A 13,173-nucleotide genomic window follows, 5' to 3' on the forward strand; every position below is an offset into this window, starting at 1 on the left:
GCTGCAGCCATGCAGACGCCACCTGTATCTGCTTTAGGGAGATTGTAAAAAAGGATTAAGATTCAAATGCTTAGAGCAGGCAATGCAATTTTAATGAAGCAATGCTTAACTCAGTGTTTTACATTATTCCAAGAAAATACCTTGTTTTAGGGAAAAAAAAAAAATCTTAAAAAAATTGATCTTTTTTTTTTTTGGCCAATTTATCTCAGTATTCCCTGTTTCTTAGCAATGCATCCTCACCACCGCACGGCATCTGAAAAATCACCAGAGCGCACTCAGGCTCGCACTCGGTTACAAAGATAAACAGAGCTCTCTAGTCCTGCCCACCACACAGGCGAGGAAACCAGCGTTCGTTCACGCTGCACGTTTATCTACGTCGTTGAAGATCCAACCCGAAGCAGTACATTCCTGCCAGCATCTACGTAACTTTATTTAAGTCATCGGTCATGCAGAGAAATCCTAAATGTTGACAGAGAACATGAAAGCTTTCACGCACCAAGAAGAAGAATCGCGGCCCCCCTCCCCGCGCTATCCCAGCACCGTACCCGCTCTGCCCCAACGGCACCGCCCCACCTCTGGCGTTGCAGGCGACGGCCCGCCGAGGGCGGGAAGCAGAGCAAGACCCCCCGGGGCCACGCTGCAATACCCTGCACCAAACCCCACCGCAGCCACGCGCCGCCATTTTGCTTTGCAAAACGCTGAGAAGTTACCGCAGCACCCCCTGGGAAATGTAGTCCTGCTCGAGGGATGGCCGCGCGGAGCGGCGAGAAGGAGAACTACAACTCCCTACAGAACGTTCGCCTGGGCTTCCCGCCGCTGAGGGAAGAGCGGGCTGCACGCGCACGCTCCGCCTGACGGGGTTGGGAGCTGGTGAACGGGAGGTTTTGAGGAACGCGCGGCTTTTGTCTCTCAGTTTGGCTGACCCGGCGCCTAGTTAGCAGGCAGGTGTAAGCCTGGCTCCTGGAACAATTCTTTCCCTTAATTCCGGAGAGGCAGTACCCCTTGTGCCCAGGAATGTGATGTTATCAGCGCGAGAAACTGTCTCAGTGCAGTCTGAGGAGGTCTCGAGAGCCTTGAATCTACAGGTCCTCAGCCTAGCCTAGCTTGAGAAAATTAACAGCCGTCCTAGAAGTGCTAGCACAAAAGACATTGATTACTTTTTTGCCTTTGTCTGAGCTCTTGTTTAAAGAGCTCGTTCTTTAAGTCTCTTGCTCAGAGTCTCCCAAGGGTTGCATATACTTTTGTTTTGGTGTCTGATACAAAACCAGCTGATGTTTTATGAGTGGTGTTTTGCAAATCTTGGGCATCAGACATCACCTGCTGTTGCCTGACGTGTTGCTCGTATGGTGTCATTTGGTTGCAGTCTTGTATGCAGAGCAGTGGGATCTCGTCCCTTCCAGGCAGGAGGGTGTTATTGCCTTACAAATACATGGCAATAAACATCACAGTCCAGGGCGTACGCTAGCATTCTAGATGCTGTTTATGCAGCTACATCTAGCAGATGATAGAATTAATAACCTTCTGTCCTAAACCACAGGCCTGTGGAGCTTAAATGGAAACGTACATTAGCTGTTGCTTATGTCGTGTTTGCTCTATGTCAGATGCTGCTAATAGAAGTTAATCTGTCATAAACATATGAGTAGGACTGATTTCTTCCAGCAAGGGATAGTGATGCACATAAGCACTTGACATTGTTTTGCAGATTTCATAACCTCTCCTCTTCATAACGAGTCTTCCCAAGCTCGAATGTGAGATGCTAAGGGGTTCAGAATAATGTGGAATATATATATAATTTATCCAACTAAAAAAATTTGTTCCATGTTCACTTTCTAAAATACTTATATTTTAAATGAGTAGAATTAGCAGAAGGTTCTTCTTCAAGAACAAGTTGGGAGATACCTTCAGCAGATGCAGATCTCCAGTTACTTTCACAGTACAGTTTAGGAATTTCAATTTGTTGCTTTTCCTTGGCGAAAATTCTTCGTGAATCTCAAAATCTGACCAAGACAAAATTCCTTTGCAGTAAAGAAAAACTGGCCCCAGGGGGTCTTGGACACATTCTGAAGAATGAAAGAAGATTGGTGTGCTTCTTTTCCTCATCCCTTATTGTGGAGCTCCCTGCATATGAGACACCCTAACATAATCCCTATGTAGTGGTCTTTAAGCCAAGAGAATGGGTAAGATTTTTTAACAATTTCGATATGCGGAGAACCTTACTCTCTTTTGGACTTAGCCTTATGCTTATGCAATATGTTGTGTGTAAGACAATTTCAGGTTGAAGCCTTATTATGTGATTGTTATTTATGCAACAACAAATGCATTCTTCAACAATTGTCTTCCACGAACTCTGTGTTTATTGATTATTTGAAATTTTGAAGGCATTGGCAGATTGCTTCAGCTCACCTATGAGTTTGTACTAGTGTAAAAAAATGGCAAGTTTTGGATTATTTTTCTTTCTTTCAGCCTGTTATCTTGATGTATTAGAAGATTTCATAAATGAGTTAAAACCTTATGTATATTAAAATCATTTTACTTGAAGCCTTACTCTGCTTTAATTGCAGAAACTTCTACGTTTTAAAAGGCAGTAGAATGCACAAGGTTGAAATGTGCTTCCCACATCCCAAAAATGTTCTCCTGGAACTTTTTGCTGCATGGCTGTTTTCTTTCTTAAAGAAAATTGGAAAGTGTCAGTGTTTGTGATTTAAATTGCCTCCATGCTATTTTAATACCCTACCTAGAAAAAAAATCCATTAAAAACCCCTATTCCTTTGAAGCCCTATGCCACTGACCAAGCAAGTCATAAATGAAAGCTCACACATTCTTATAGAGGAAGTTGATCAATCACAAGCAGGTAATAATTGCCTTTCCCAGCAGCTTACTTTGAGTTCGAAAATGGTACATATTTGTTCCTTGTGTACTCTGAGCTGCAGCTTCTACTTAGCATGAGTGTTTAGAGATCATGCTGTGGCACTGCATAAAGATTTGTACAATGACAGTTCAATACCATGTAGGTCCAGGGGACACTTTGCTCTGAGTCTGAATTTCTTATTACTGTATAAATTTAACCAAATGCCTGAGAAGAAATTGGAATTTTGTAGAAGACAAAAACCCAACAGCTTTAAGACATAAACATACAGTCTGTCCCACTTTTTTGAAAGATCTCCCTGAATTTCAGTTTACAGGGTTTGTACTCTAAATACTGCGTTCTTTTAAGCCGTATTTAACATGCGTGCTTGATCTTTTTGCAGATTGTGAGATCTCCTTTGAGGATAGCAGAGAATGGAATGTTCAGTCTTGAGTTTGTTAAATACTCTGCAGGCTGCTTGCAGTGTTTTATTTCAGCAAGTGAAATAAGCAACAGGCAGGAACGTTTTAGATTTTGAAGTAGAGGGCATGCCTTTTTGGGGAGTGTATCTGTAATCTGTCAAATAACCAGACACTGTCCTCCAGGGAACAGTAGGGAAAAGGATTGTTGAGTTTGGGAGCAAGCGTGGTGAGGGATGGTTTCAGACTGTTATGCCATTAACATCACCTGTGTACCTTGGATTTTTTTTTTTTTTTTTTTTTCCTGGCAGCTGTTAAATAATCATGTCAGTGATTTACAGTCAGAACTTAAGGTTCACTTTTTTCATCTATAAATAGAAGGGGATGCTAAATTAAAAAAAAAAAACAAAAACAACACCAACAAACAAAGGAACAACAACAACAAAAAACAGATGGGAAAAGCATATTTCTGTTGAATATAGGAGCCAGTGTTCAGGGAGCTAATACAACTGCTTTGCCTGGTCTACAGACCACGCACGTGTATGCATGCATTTTGTGATAAAGGTGATACAAAAGGATCTCATGGTTTGAGGGGCCTTTTTTAGAGGCATGCTTTGAAAGTCTTTTGAAGTCTGCTAATAAAAATTGATGTTAGAGTGATTTCATAGAAGTATCATTACTTGTAAGTTGAAAATAACATTTAGATATGTTTAGATATGTTTACACAATTTCTGTTACGCAGTTATAGAAGTAAAAAAATAACATGCAGATACTAACAGCAGAAGGTAAATTCATTATTCTTCAGAGGCTTATGATAAGAAACAAAATATTTATGTAAATTTATGTATACCTTTGGTTCAGTGACAAGAACCTGTTATATTATTAGCTCCCTTGTACTGATTTTCACTTCATTTGTCTTGCCTGTGAGTGCTGCAATGAGCAAATGGCTGCACCTGTGGTCTGAATCAGATGTTCACAATCAGGTAATTAGTGCTTTCGTACATAGTGTGGTCCCTGGGGTTGAGGACTGTGAGTTGGTTTTAGACTGGTTAGTGGTCTTATTGTTGAGAAGTCTTACAGCTAATGTTCTAAAGGTAAGGAAAACATTTGTTTCAGGGTGTTCAGTCTTAATAATTATGTTTTATGGTGAGTACTACTGATAATCCTCTTCTCTTATCAAACTATTTTCTCCAGTTTTGAATTAAGTTGTTGTAGGTCTTATAGCTTTTATTCAGTGTATTCCTGCTGGTTTTTCTCGATGAAGTTTTTTGGAATTTATGTTATGTGTTTGTGGTACTATTATTATGGTTTCCAGTAGCTGGGGATTGATTTTCTCTAGTTAGAAATGTATGGCTTTTCTATAGAGTGATTACATATTTTGGTTTGTGTACATTGTAATGCACAGCATATTCTGTATGTTCATGTTGTGAACTAGGAATTATATTGCTCTTATATTGGGTATAATTCTGTTTACAGGGAATATTTTATTGCTGATCACTTTGAGTTTTTTTTTTCTATTTTGATACTGTGTTTTTCATGCAGGGGGAACTGTATTTAGAAACAGCTGAGCCTAGGCTAAAGTGTTCAAATTGAAGTTAATAAATGTTTTGCATATGTCTTATGAACGTGTTATCTGGGATGGGGATTGTAAAAGAAAACTGTAGTATTTCAGTTGATCTTCACCCAGTTAGCATGTTCTTCTTAACCATTTGGTATTTACCTGGAAGTGCAAGCCTTTTAAAAATGTTTCCTAAAACTTTGTTTTCATTTTGTTCTTCTTTACCTTTACTGAGTAGAGAAAAAGCATGCAGATGTAAAAGCAAACTTATTTCTGTGTTCCTTTTTTTTTTTTCCCCCACTGTACTGTATATTTTGTTATTTCTGTTTGCATTTTTCAACTTGATGTTTTTAAAAACTGTTATAACTAAGGCCTGTTATTTCCTAAACTAAGTGCAATAACTGGTTTCATAGTACATGTATGTGATTTACTGTATAAGGTCAGAGTTATAGTATTTCCTTAGTTTATGGTTTCACATAACTAGTACTAGAACAACTACTCTTTTCCTTAACCTCAGGATGAGGAGAGAAGTTAAATCCCATTGTACCAAGCCCAAGGCTAAATCCTGATCCATTGTTTCTGAAGGTAGCCTGACACAGTCTTGCAGCTTGTTAAAAGTATTTAGCTTTAGGTGAGCTGTACCTTCCAAAATGCACTTTAGATGTGTGTTCTGGTATCCTTTTAAGTTAGTCATGGCTTCAGTTTTAAGTACTCATTTGTACAACTCTAGCTGGCAGCCCCACCCCAGGAAAAAGTACGCAGAATGATCTATCTTAAGTTAATTAAAGAACAGAAACTTCACTCAAAAAGTCAAATGAGGAATAGGTGTCTAAGTATTTTCACTGACTAAGAAATAATACTAATAGTCAACACCTCCAGTTGCTCTTGACTTTGTCTCCTTTGAGAAAGGGGAAATAATTGTTTAAAAGCGAACTTCATTCTTTAAAATGCAGGAGTATTTGTAAATTGAAGCGAACTGGAAGAGCTTATATTTAAAAATATAGAGCTTTAGCACAGTGCTTTGAGAGTCTGACTGTACAGTTCTTTGCACTAAGAACTGCTTTTAATTGTCTGAGCAATAGGGATGTGAATTAAAACCTTTCACCAGATGGAACTTGGCAATCTATTTCTCTTATGCTTTTAGTGTGATAATGTAAGTGAAGGGAAAAGAGGAAAAACATTGCAGGTTGTTGTTCAAAAGCCTTGCATAAAATTCCAGAGTCTGAAGTGAGGCAGACCTGGCTCACCTTTATGCCATGCAATAACACAGACAATAATTCCACTCTATCAGGGTTGATTTTTCAAGAAGTGATTTATTTGCTTATTTTCAAGACACGCTATGTTCCTTTACTTTAAACTGTATACAGTGATATGTTGTTGTGCTTTGTCCAAGAGGGCTAAAAAAGCCCAGGCTGAAAACCTTGCCCTGCTGGATATAATGCCTTAACACTTAAACAAAATAACTTCAGTATGTGTGTTGCTCCAACACTAATGCTGCCTCTTCATTTTCACAGAAACTACAACAGGTGTAAAGAGCACAATAACTCTGTTTGACATAACAAATTCTCAGCTACAAAACACTGTTTTATATTCAACGTGGTCCCTGCCATTAACTATGCATTTTTAGTAGTAATAATGTAAAGTAAAATAATGAGAGCCTGCATGCCATGTTTATACAGATTAAAAAAAAAAAAAAAAGCACTGCTATAGTTGATGTGCTGTTGCTGCTGCTGAACTGTATCACCCACTGCCTCATGTGCACTGTTCAGTCTCCATAAATGTTCAGCAAGTGTTGTTGAATGCCAGTGGGTGCCAGTTAAGCAACGTGGAGGAGTTCAGTAACACACCTTTTGCTTTTTCAGTACTTCAGTATCAGACGCCATTTTGTCTGCCTCTCAGCTGCTGTCTATCACACGACAACAGCATGTAATGGAATACAGGTGGGAAGGCGCAGCCTCTACTGCTGTATTACCAGCAGCTGTCTCTGACGTTGTGGGTCAACGTAATAAAATAGGAGGCACTACTTTTAGAGCAACCCTCTTAGTTGCAGTGTTGTCCTCTGTCCCACTCGATGCTTGTAGCATGCTTTGTGCTCAGTGACTTTCTGATATTGAATTAAAAAGAAGTTTCACAACTAGAATAATTCCTGTATAATCTTAAAACGTTCATGTACTGGAGCATTGACAGAAGAAATTAAATAGTGCTGTGTAGCAGATTAAGACCAAAACAACTTTAATTTCTTTCCCCAAGGGTTAAAGGCTCATAAATTTTGAAACCTGGTCATGATTTCTTTGTGGACCTGGCAAGGATAGCTGTTCATGGCATTATCTGTCAGCTCATATTTAGACTCATTGTGGCAGCTTGGATTAATGATTGCCTTGGGGTACCCAGAAGGGCAGAGCACACAGAAGCAGCTCAAACTTGCTTCCTGGTTGGTTGTTGGTGGTTATTTTTTGCTTGTGTGTCTAGTGTCCAAGGAGGACTAATACTGAAGTTGGATCAAGTATTTAGTCTTGTGTAGTTTGTTCTGTCCCAGGGGCACCATCTATTCATGCTGACTGGTTTCAATTGCTGCCTACCAGGACTAGATCTATTTTACATAGGCTGCAGACTGATCAAAAGGTGGTGAGAATGTTCTATCAGAATCTTAGTTAATTTCATTTTGAGCTCTTGACTCGAATATTAGTTTGATCATTTGATTCCACTGAATGTTCTTGGGACGGTGTTTTATATGTATTGCATTAAAGTAGGTCTGTTTTCCAAGGGTTTTTTTTTTTTTTAATTTTTTTAGAAAAAGTTGTTCAGTCTTATGGCCAACAACTGTAGTGTAGCCATATGCCAGTATGTAAAATGTATGAACGGCAGGATATCGCTAGTACTGTTGTTCTCAAGTTATGGAAAAAAATTAAGCGGTGTTTTTTTTGTTTGTTTGTTTTTTTTTTTTTTTTTTCTCTTACATCATCTCAGATTTGTCCTTAAACTTCTAAATTCTCTTTGTGGGAACTTTTATTAACCTATCAGTCAGTATCTGCTGTTTAACTGAGGTGCTTTAGCTTCAGTAACTGATCAGTAAATTGCAGTCTGAAATCAGAATGTAAGAGATGTTGTGTGCTTTGCATGTTTTGCAGCAATGGCTCATTAAGCTTTAACAAATTGGGTGTTGTGGTTTGTATTTCCTCAATGCCTTGTCCAGTGTAACATAATGGACAAGGAATTCAGTACAAGCCAGCAGCTGCACAATTTAGTTTGACTCTGAGATGGCTGCTTCTACAGACTTTCTTAAAGCTAAACTTGAAAGGACTGTGAAAGTAAAACTGAAATAGTTAGCTTGCATTAGATAATTGACGTAATGTTTTTATCCCAGAGACTCTAGAGACTGACATGTCTAGTTCTGCTGTCTTCTTTCCCTTTCTCTTTACACGTATGATATGGTGTCTACTCTAGTGGTACATTAATTTTTTTTTCTTCATACTTCTGATGCTCACAGTAGTGACCTAAATGGCAGTAATAGCACATGAATGCATTGTCGTCTTCTATTCTGACCATACGTTTGATCTTTTTCTGTTGTTGTGTACACTAGAGCAATACACTTGCTATGTGATTGCATAGTAAGCCTTTGTCATCAGAACAGTATCACTATGAGGAGAACTGAATGCTTTGCATCACTTGACACTTCATATGTTTGTAATGAACGTACAGGAGGCTTGGAGTGCAGTAGTAACTGTGTTCTGAAAGGCTTCCTGATCTATCTGGCTTCAAAAGCACGCCTGGTTTGTTACTTCCCATGTTACTGAAGTGGGAATGTAATGAGATAATATTTTCAATATGCAACTGTTCTACAGGATGAAAAAGATGTTGCACTATGAAGATACTGGCTTTTTCCATCTGTGGTCTGCTGTTTTGTGGTCGTGGACAAGGAGTGTCATTTTAGCCTCCCTGCATGAGTAATGTGAAATGTACAATTTCTTCTAGGTCCCGAGAGGGAGTGATTTAACCTTTCCCTGAAATCTCCTTTCCCAAAGTGTGTTTGTTGTCTTCTTAAAATATTGTGAACTGTTTCATTAAGCATTTATTGGTGGGGAAAAAAAAATGCACAATAAGTAGAAAATTGAAACTAATACTACTGAGGCAATCTTCTAGTTATTGGCAAACATGAAGAATGATGTGCTCAGAAATATGCAAGTCTGGATGTACAGAAATACCTACAGCATGTATACATTGTGTTAGATAATGCTAAGTGGGTTATTTCCTCAATGAGAAGAGGCGTAATCTACCTCCCATGTTAGTTACTATGTGAATTGTAATGTGCTGTAATTACCCAGTTTTGCTTCCCTAGTTTGTGGTCATAATTATTTGGTCTTTATCACCATATGTTTCCATTTGGCAGTTCACAAATCTTTTTTTTTTTTTTTTTGTATGCAGAAAGCAAAGAAATGTTTCCTACTGGTAGGATTTTATTTGAGAGGAAAACAGGAAAAAAATTCCTTGAAAAAACATAAGTTCACCTCTTTTAAGTTGAGCACAAAATGAATTTTTGTTATTACTTTGGACCAAAAAAATGCTCAAGAGATTTGAAAATACATGGTAGTACTGTAGTAAACAGAACATTATGTATACCTCTTCAAAGACCAAGGAGTAGCTTAAATAGAATTTTAAATTGTGGTTGATAGAAAATATTTCCAGTTGGGTCATGTATGCAGTGATTATTTTTGACAAGTTAGTTTTGCAAGTGTCCAATTAAGCTATTTGTTCATAGCTTCCCTTCAGAAAGCAGCTGTATTTGGTTAGATGTGAATTTCTGCTGTGCACCCAAGTACTGATCCAAACCACTGCTTTATTAATTCATTTATTGGCTTCTGTTCTGGTGGTTTGACGTTTTTTGTTGTTGTTGTTTGCTTTTTGTTTGTTCTTCATGTCATAAGATTAGTGCTCTCAGCCTTTCTTTAAATTCACTTAAATGAAATCAAATTTTAGGGATGTAGTTTCTGATAAAGCCACCAGACTCTGAATGCTGGCACATGAAGAGAAATACCGAAGTGTTAGAAGACACAGAACTACTAATTTTGTAGAAAAACTGTAAAGTAAATAATTATGGAGTATTCAGGCTTTGAGACAGCAGGAAGCTGTTGATTCACTGGTGTTGATAGAGATGGAAATAAACCAAGATGAGATCATGCTGTGCTTACTTGGAAGGTTCAACGCTACCTGTAACCTGCCACAATCAATCAGGTGTTTGTTTTTTTTAGGAATGAACTAATTATATGTATTAAAAACAGACTTTGACCTCCAGAAGCTTTAAAAAAAAAAAATAAAAAAAAATAAAAATGAAGTAGCCGGTACCTATCCTTAGAGTGAGTAGTGCAGGATTAGAGAACTGCTGTACAATAAATCAAGCTGGTGATTATACTAGGCTGAAAACTCAGGGGACCAAATTTACTAGGCCCCAGGCAAGTAATTTACATGATCTGTCCTGGTATTAGTGAGGTGAATTCAGCAAGATGTATGATAGCGATGGTAACCAGGTTTCCTTTTTGTCATTTGTCCTGCTTGTACAGAAAGGTCTTTAGTGGTAACGGTCTGGGTTAGAACAGAACTGAACTTCTATGGTTCTTTGCTTCTGGCTCAGGGATCTGTATGTTGCTGTTCTGAATCCTTCTGCAGACGGCTCATTCAGCTTAGCCATGACAGGAAATATTGACTGATGCTTCTGGACTTCTGTAAATTTCTTTTAACCCTACCTTGATCGAATAAATGCCACTGTCTCTTTTTGCTTAAAAGTACATGGGTGCTCACACAGGCTGCAGTACATACGTGTCTGTTTACAGCTGAAGCTTATGTACTTTAATTCTCAACATTCCTTTTTCTGTTTTGAAACAAACTATTAATGTATCTTGGGAGCTGGTTTCAGACAGATCTGAATATCAGGCTGTATCACCCCCACGCCTCGTTTGGGTTAATTTTGTATCTGTTTTGCAACTCTCATGCTGACTCCTGTTTGAACACAGCAAAAGCCTTGCTTTCACTGCATGGCATGAAGTCAGTAATGTGAGAGAGAGGACAGGCAAGGCCAGGAAAGAGCGTGTTGGGAAAGGTTATTGGAACTTGTGAGCAAATAAGTTCAATTGCTTTTATTACCAGTTTCATTAGTGTCACCTACGAACAGTGTAAGCAGAAGAGATTTTAGAAGAGATTTCGTTTCTGCAATTCTGGTTAGCTTAACTTTCTCAGAAGCCCTGCATTCTAGAGAAGACCCCCCTGTTGTAACTTATCGAGTGGCTAAGGAGGCCACAAAAATGTCTCATTTGAGGCTTTCATTGAGTTGATTTGCATCCCATGCATGACTTTTTCTAGTAACGTTGACCTAGGCTTCCTAATCATGGCTGTTCTAATGCTTTTTATCAAACTACTCACAAATTTAAAAAAAAAAAAAAAGAAAGACTTTCTGTATTAGCATCCAACTGTAAGAGTTGTCTAGAGGTCAATAGTAATATAGATCTCTGACTAAGATTTGACAGCATCATTTCTACGCTATTTTTTTTTTTTCAGAACAGTTACAGTAGGTCTGGGTTCAGGTTCATATTGTTGCTTTTTGTATCGTTGATTGGCTCTATATATGAGGAAATAACTATGAAAAGCACAGTGTTCCATGGTATACCTCTGTTTTGGTGCAAATATTCTGAGAACTCCTGTCTCTTGATACAAATGAACGCCAATTTTGTTATAATTAGTCTTAGCTGAGGCAAGAAGGAATGGAGATAAAGGAAGCTGAGGACAGGAAAAACAGCAGGAAAATCAACAAACCTTCTGTGGTCTGATTTGCTGTGACAATAGCATTAGAGATGGAAAATAAATATGTTGGGCTTGTAGTGGGAAAGGCATGTTTTAAAAAAAAAAAAAAAATTTGCTCTCATGTGCAGGGCTGTGAGAAGGGCTGCCTGGGATACAGTTAAGGTTTTGCTGCCCTGCCTTTATGCTCTTGTACATTTGCTCCAGCAGTGGAGCAAAGCATCCACTTATTTTCTTTCTTGATAGAGCTGTGCAAAATTGCTGGCTTGCTTATCCTTTGAGACATAAACAACATTCATAACAAATAGTAACTTAACTCCTTCTCTTAGAAGAGCAGATAAATTTCCAGACCCTTATAGCTGTGTCAGTGCTGAATTGTTGGATTTCTCAATTGCACAAATAGTCCCATAACATTTCAGATTAATGGAACTATTCAATCAACTGGACATAAAAATCTTAGATAATAAACTAAGTAGAAGCTTATTTTATTAAGAAACAAAACAACTTGCTGTAAGCATAAGAGGCTATCTAACTATAATATTAATTAACTTACTTTGTCCTGTATAGTTACATCAAATTTTGTTATGCTCATACCTATTGGAGCCTGTAGGCATCTCAGCAGTTGTCAGTTCTTATTGGAAGATAAATAATGTAATAACACTAAGAGGTTTTCAGTGGTCAATCAGTACAGTGATGCAACAGCTATTATTGTAAAGAAGGGGGGAAAAAAAAAGACAACCAGAGTGCAATGCTTTAAATAATCCTATTGCTAATTTACTTGCCCCATTTGCTGGGAGCTTATTAATGTTACTGTGCTGTCCATTAATAATTGTTTTCATTAACTCCCTTTTATCTACCACCTCCTTGTTCCACTAATATTATTATTGTTGCAGTGTTCTTGCTTCATCATTTTGGAATTTCCTTATTTTTTTATTTTGGCTCCTAAATACAAGTAGTGTATGCATGTATGTGTCAGGTGTGAGATTATATGTATGTCTTTCTAAAATGTGCACAGCTTTTAAAACTTTCTGCTGAGAAGTTAAGCACACTGTGCTGCACAGCTTGACAGCTTCTCAGCCACAGTAATGCATATATTTGATTTAACAAGATTCTCAAGTCTTTACTAGCTCTCAAGCCTTGCAGTGACTAGCACTTCTTAAATTATTACTATATGCCTTTAAAATACTTTTTTTTTCCTCAGCAAATACAGGGTTTGTGTGTGTGTATACATATACAAATATTTTTTTTTCCATCAGGAGTTTTCCTGCTAATAATAGGCATTGTTTTTTCAGTTCTCATACTTGATAGTTGTGCACCAGCTTTCAGTGAGTGAATGAATGCTTGGATTATCTTATGCCAGAAAGTTAAGGCGGGCTAGAATGGTTAACAGGTGATATAGAACACTTGAAAAAGAAAGACTATGCAAAGATTCAGGAAGTACTCTTGAATCACAAGAAGTTGTCTATGTTGTTCCTGGCAGGAGCAGCAGTCTAACCTGTTCTCGAGGACCACCATCAGTAGAGATTTCCTATTTCTCAGGCAACTTATTTCAGTCATTTGTTGTC

The 13,173-nt window shown here is 38.1% G+C and overlaps 1 protein-coding gene and 1 long non-coding RNA gene across 5 annotated transcripts in view; one reads left to right on the top strand and one right to left on the bottom strand.

The window, feature by feature from the left end:
- The window catches only part of GATB (glutamyl-tRNA amidotransferase subunit B), a 66,290-nt gene extending 65,557 nt beyond the window's left edge, over positions 1–733 (bottom strand). For all 4 annotated transcript variants that reach the window (XR_014882844.1, XR_793179.3, XR_014882845.1 and 1 more), the window contains exon 1: positions 546–733. Coding sequence is in view for 1 of the 4 variants with exons in the window: in XM_003205442.5 (XP_003205490.1) it covers positions 546–682 (137 nt within the window). In the remaining 3 variants the exon portion in view is untranslated. The remainder of the gene's footprint in view (positions 1–545) is intronic.
- A 3,559-nt stretch (positions 734–4,292) lies between these two features.
- Positions 4,293–13,173, top strand: part of LOC104910546 (uncharacterized) — a 157,309-nt gene continuing 148,428 nt past the window's right edge. Inside the window, exon 1 of the long non-coding RNA XR_014882839.1 lies at positions 4,293–4,358. This is a non-coding gene — a long non-coding RNA (uncharacterized LOC104910546). The remainder of the gene's footprint in view (positions 4,359–13,173) is intronic.

Source organism: Meleagris gallopavo, chromosome 4 (genome assembly GCF_905368555.1).
Source record: "Meleagris gallopavo chromosome 4, MGAL_WU_HG_1.1, whole genome shotgun sequence".
Lineage (NCBI taxonomy): Eukaryota > Metazoa > Chordata > Aves > Galliformes > Phasianidae > Meleagris > Meleagris gallopavo.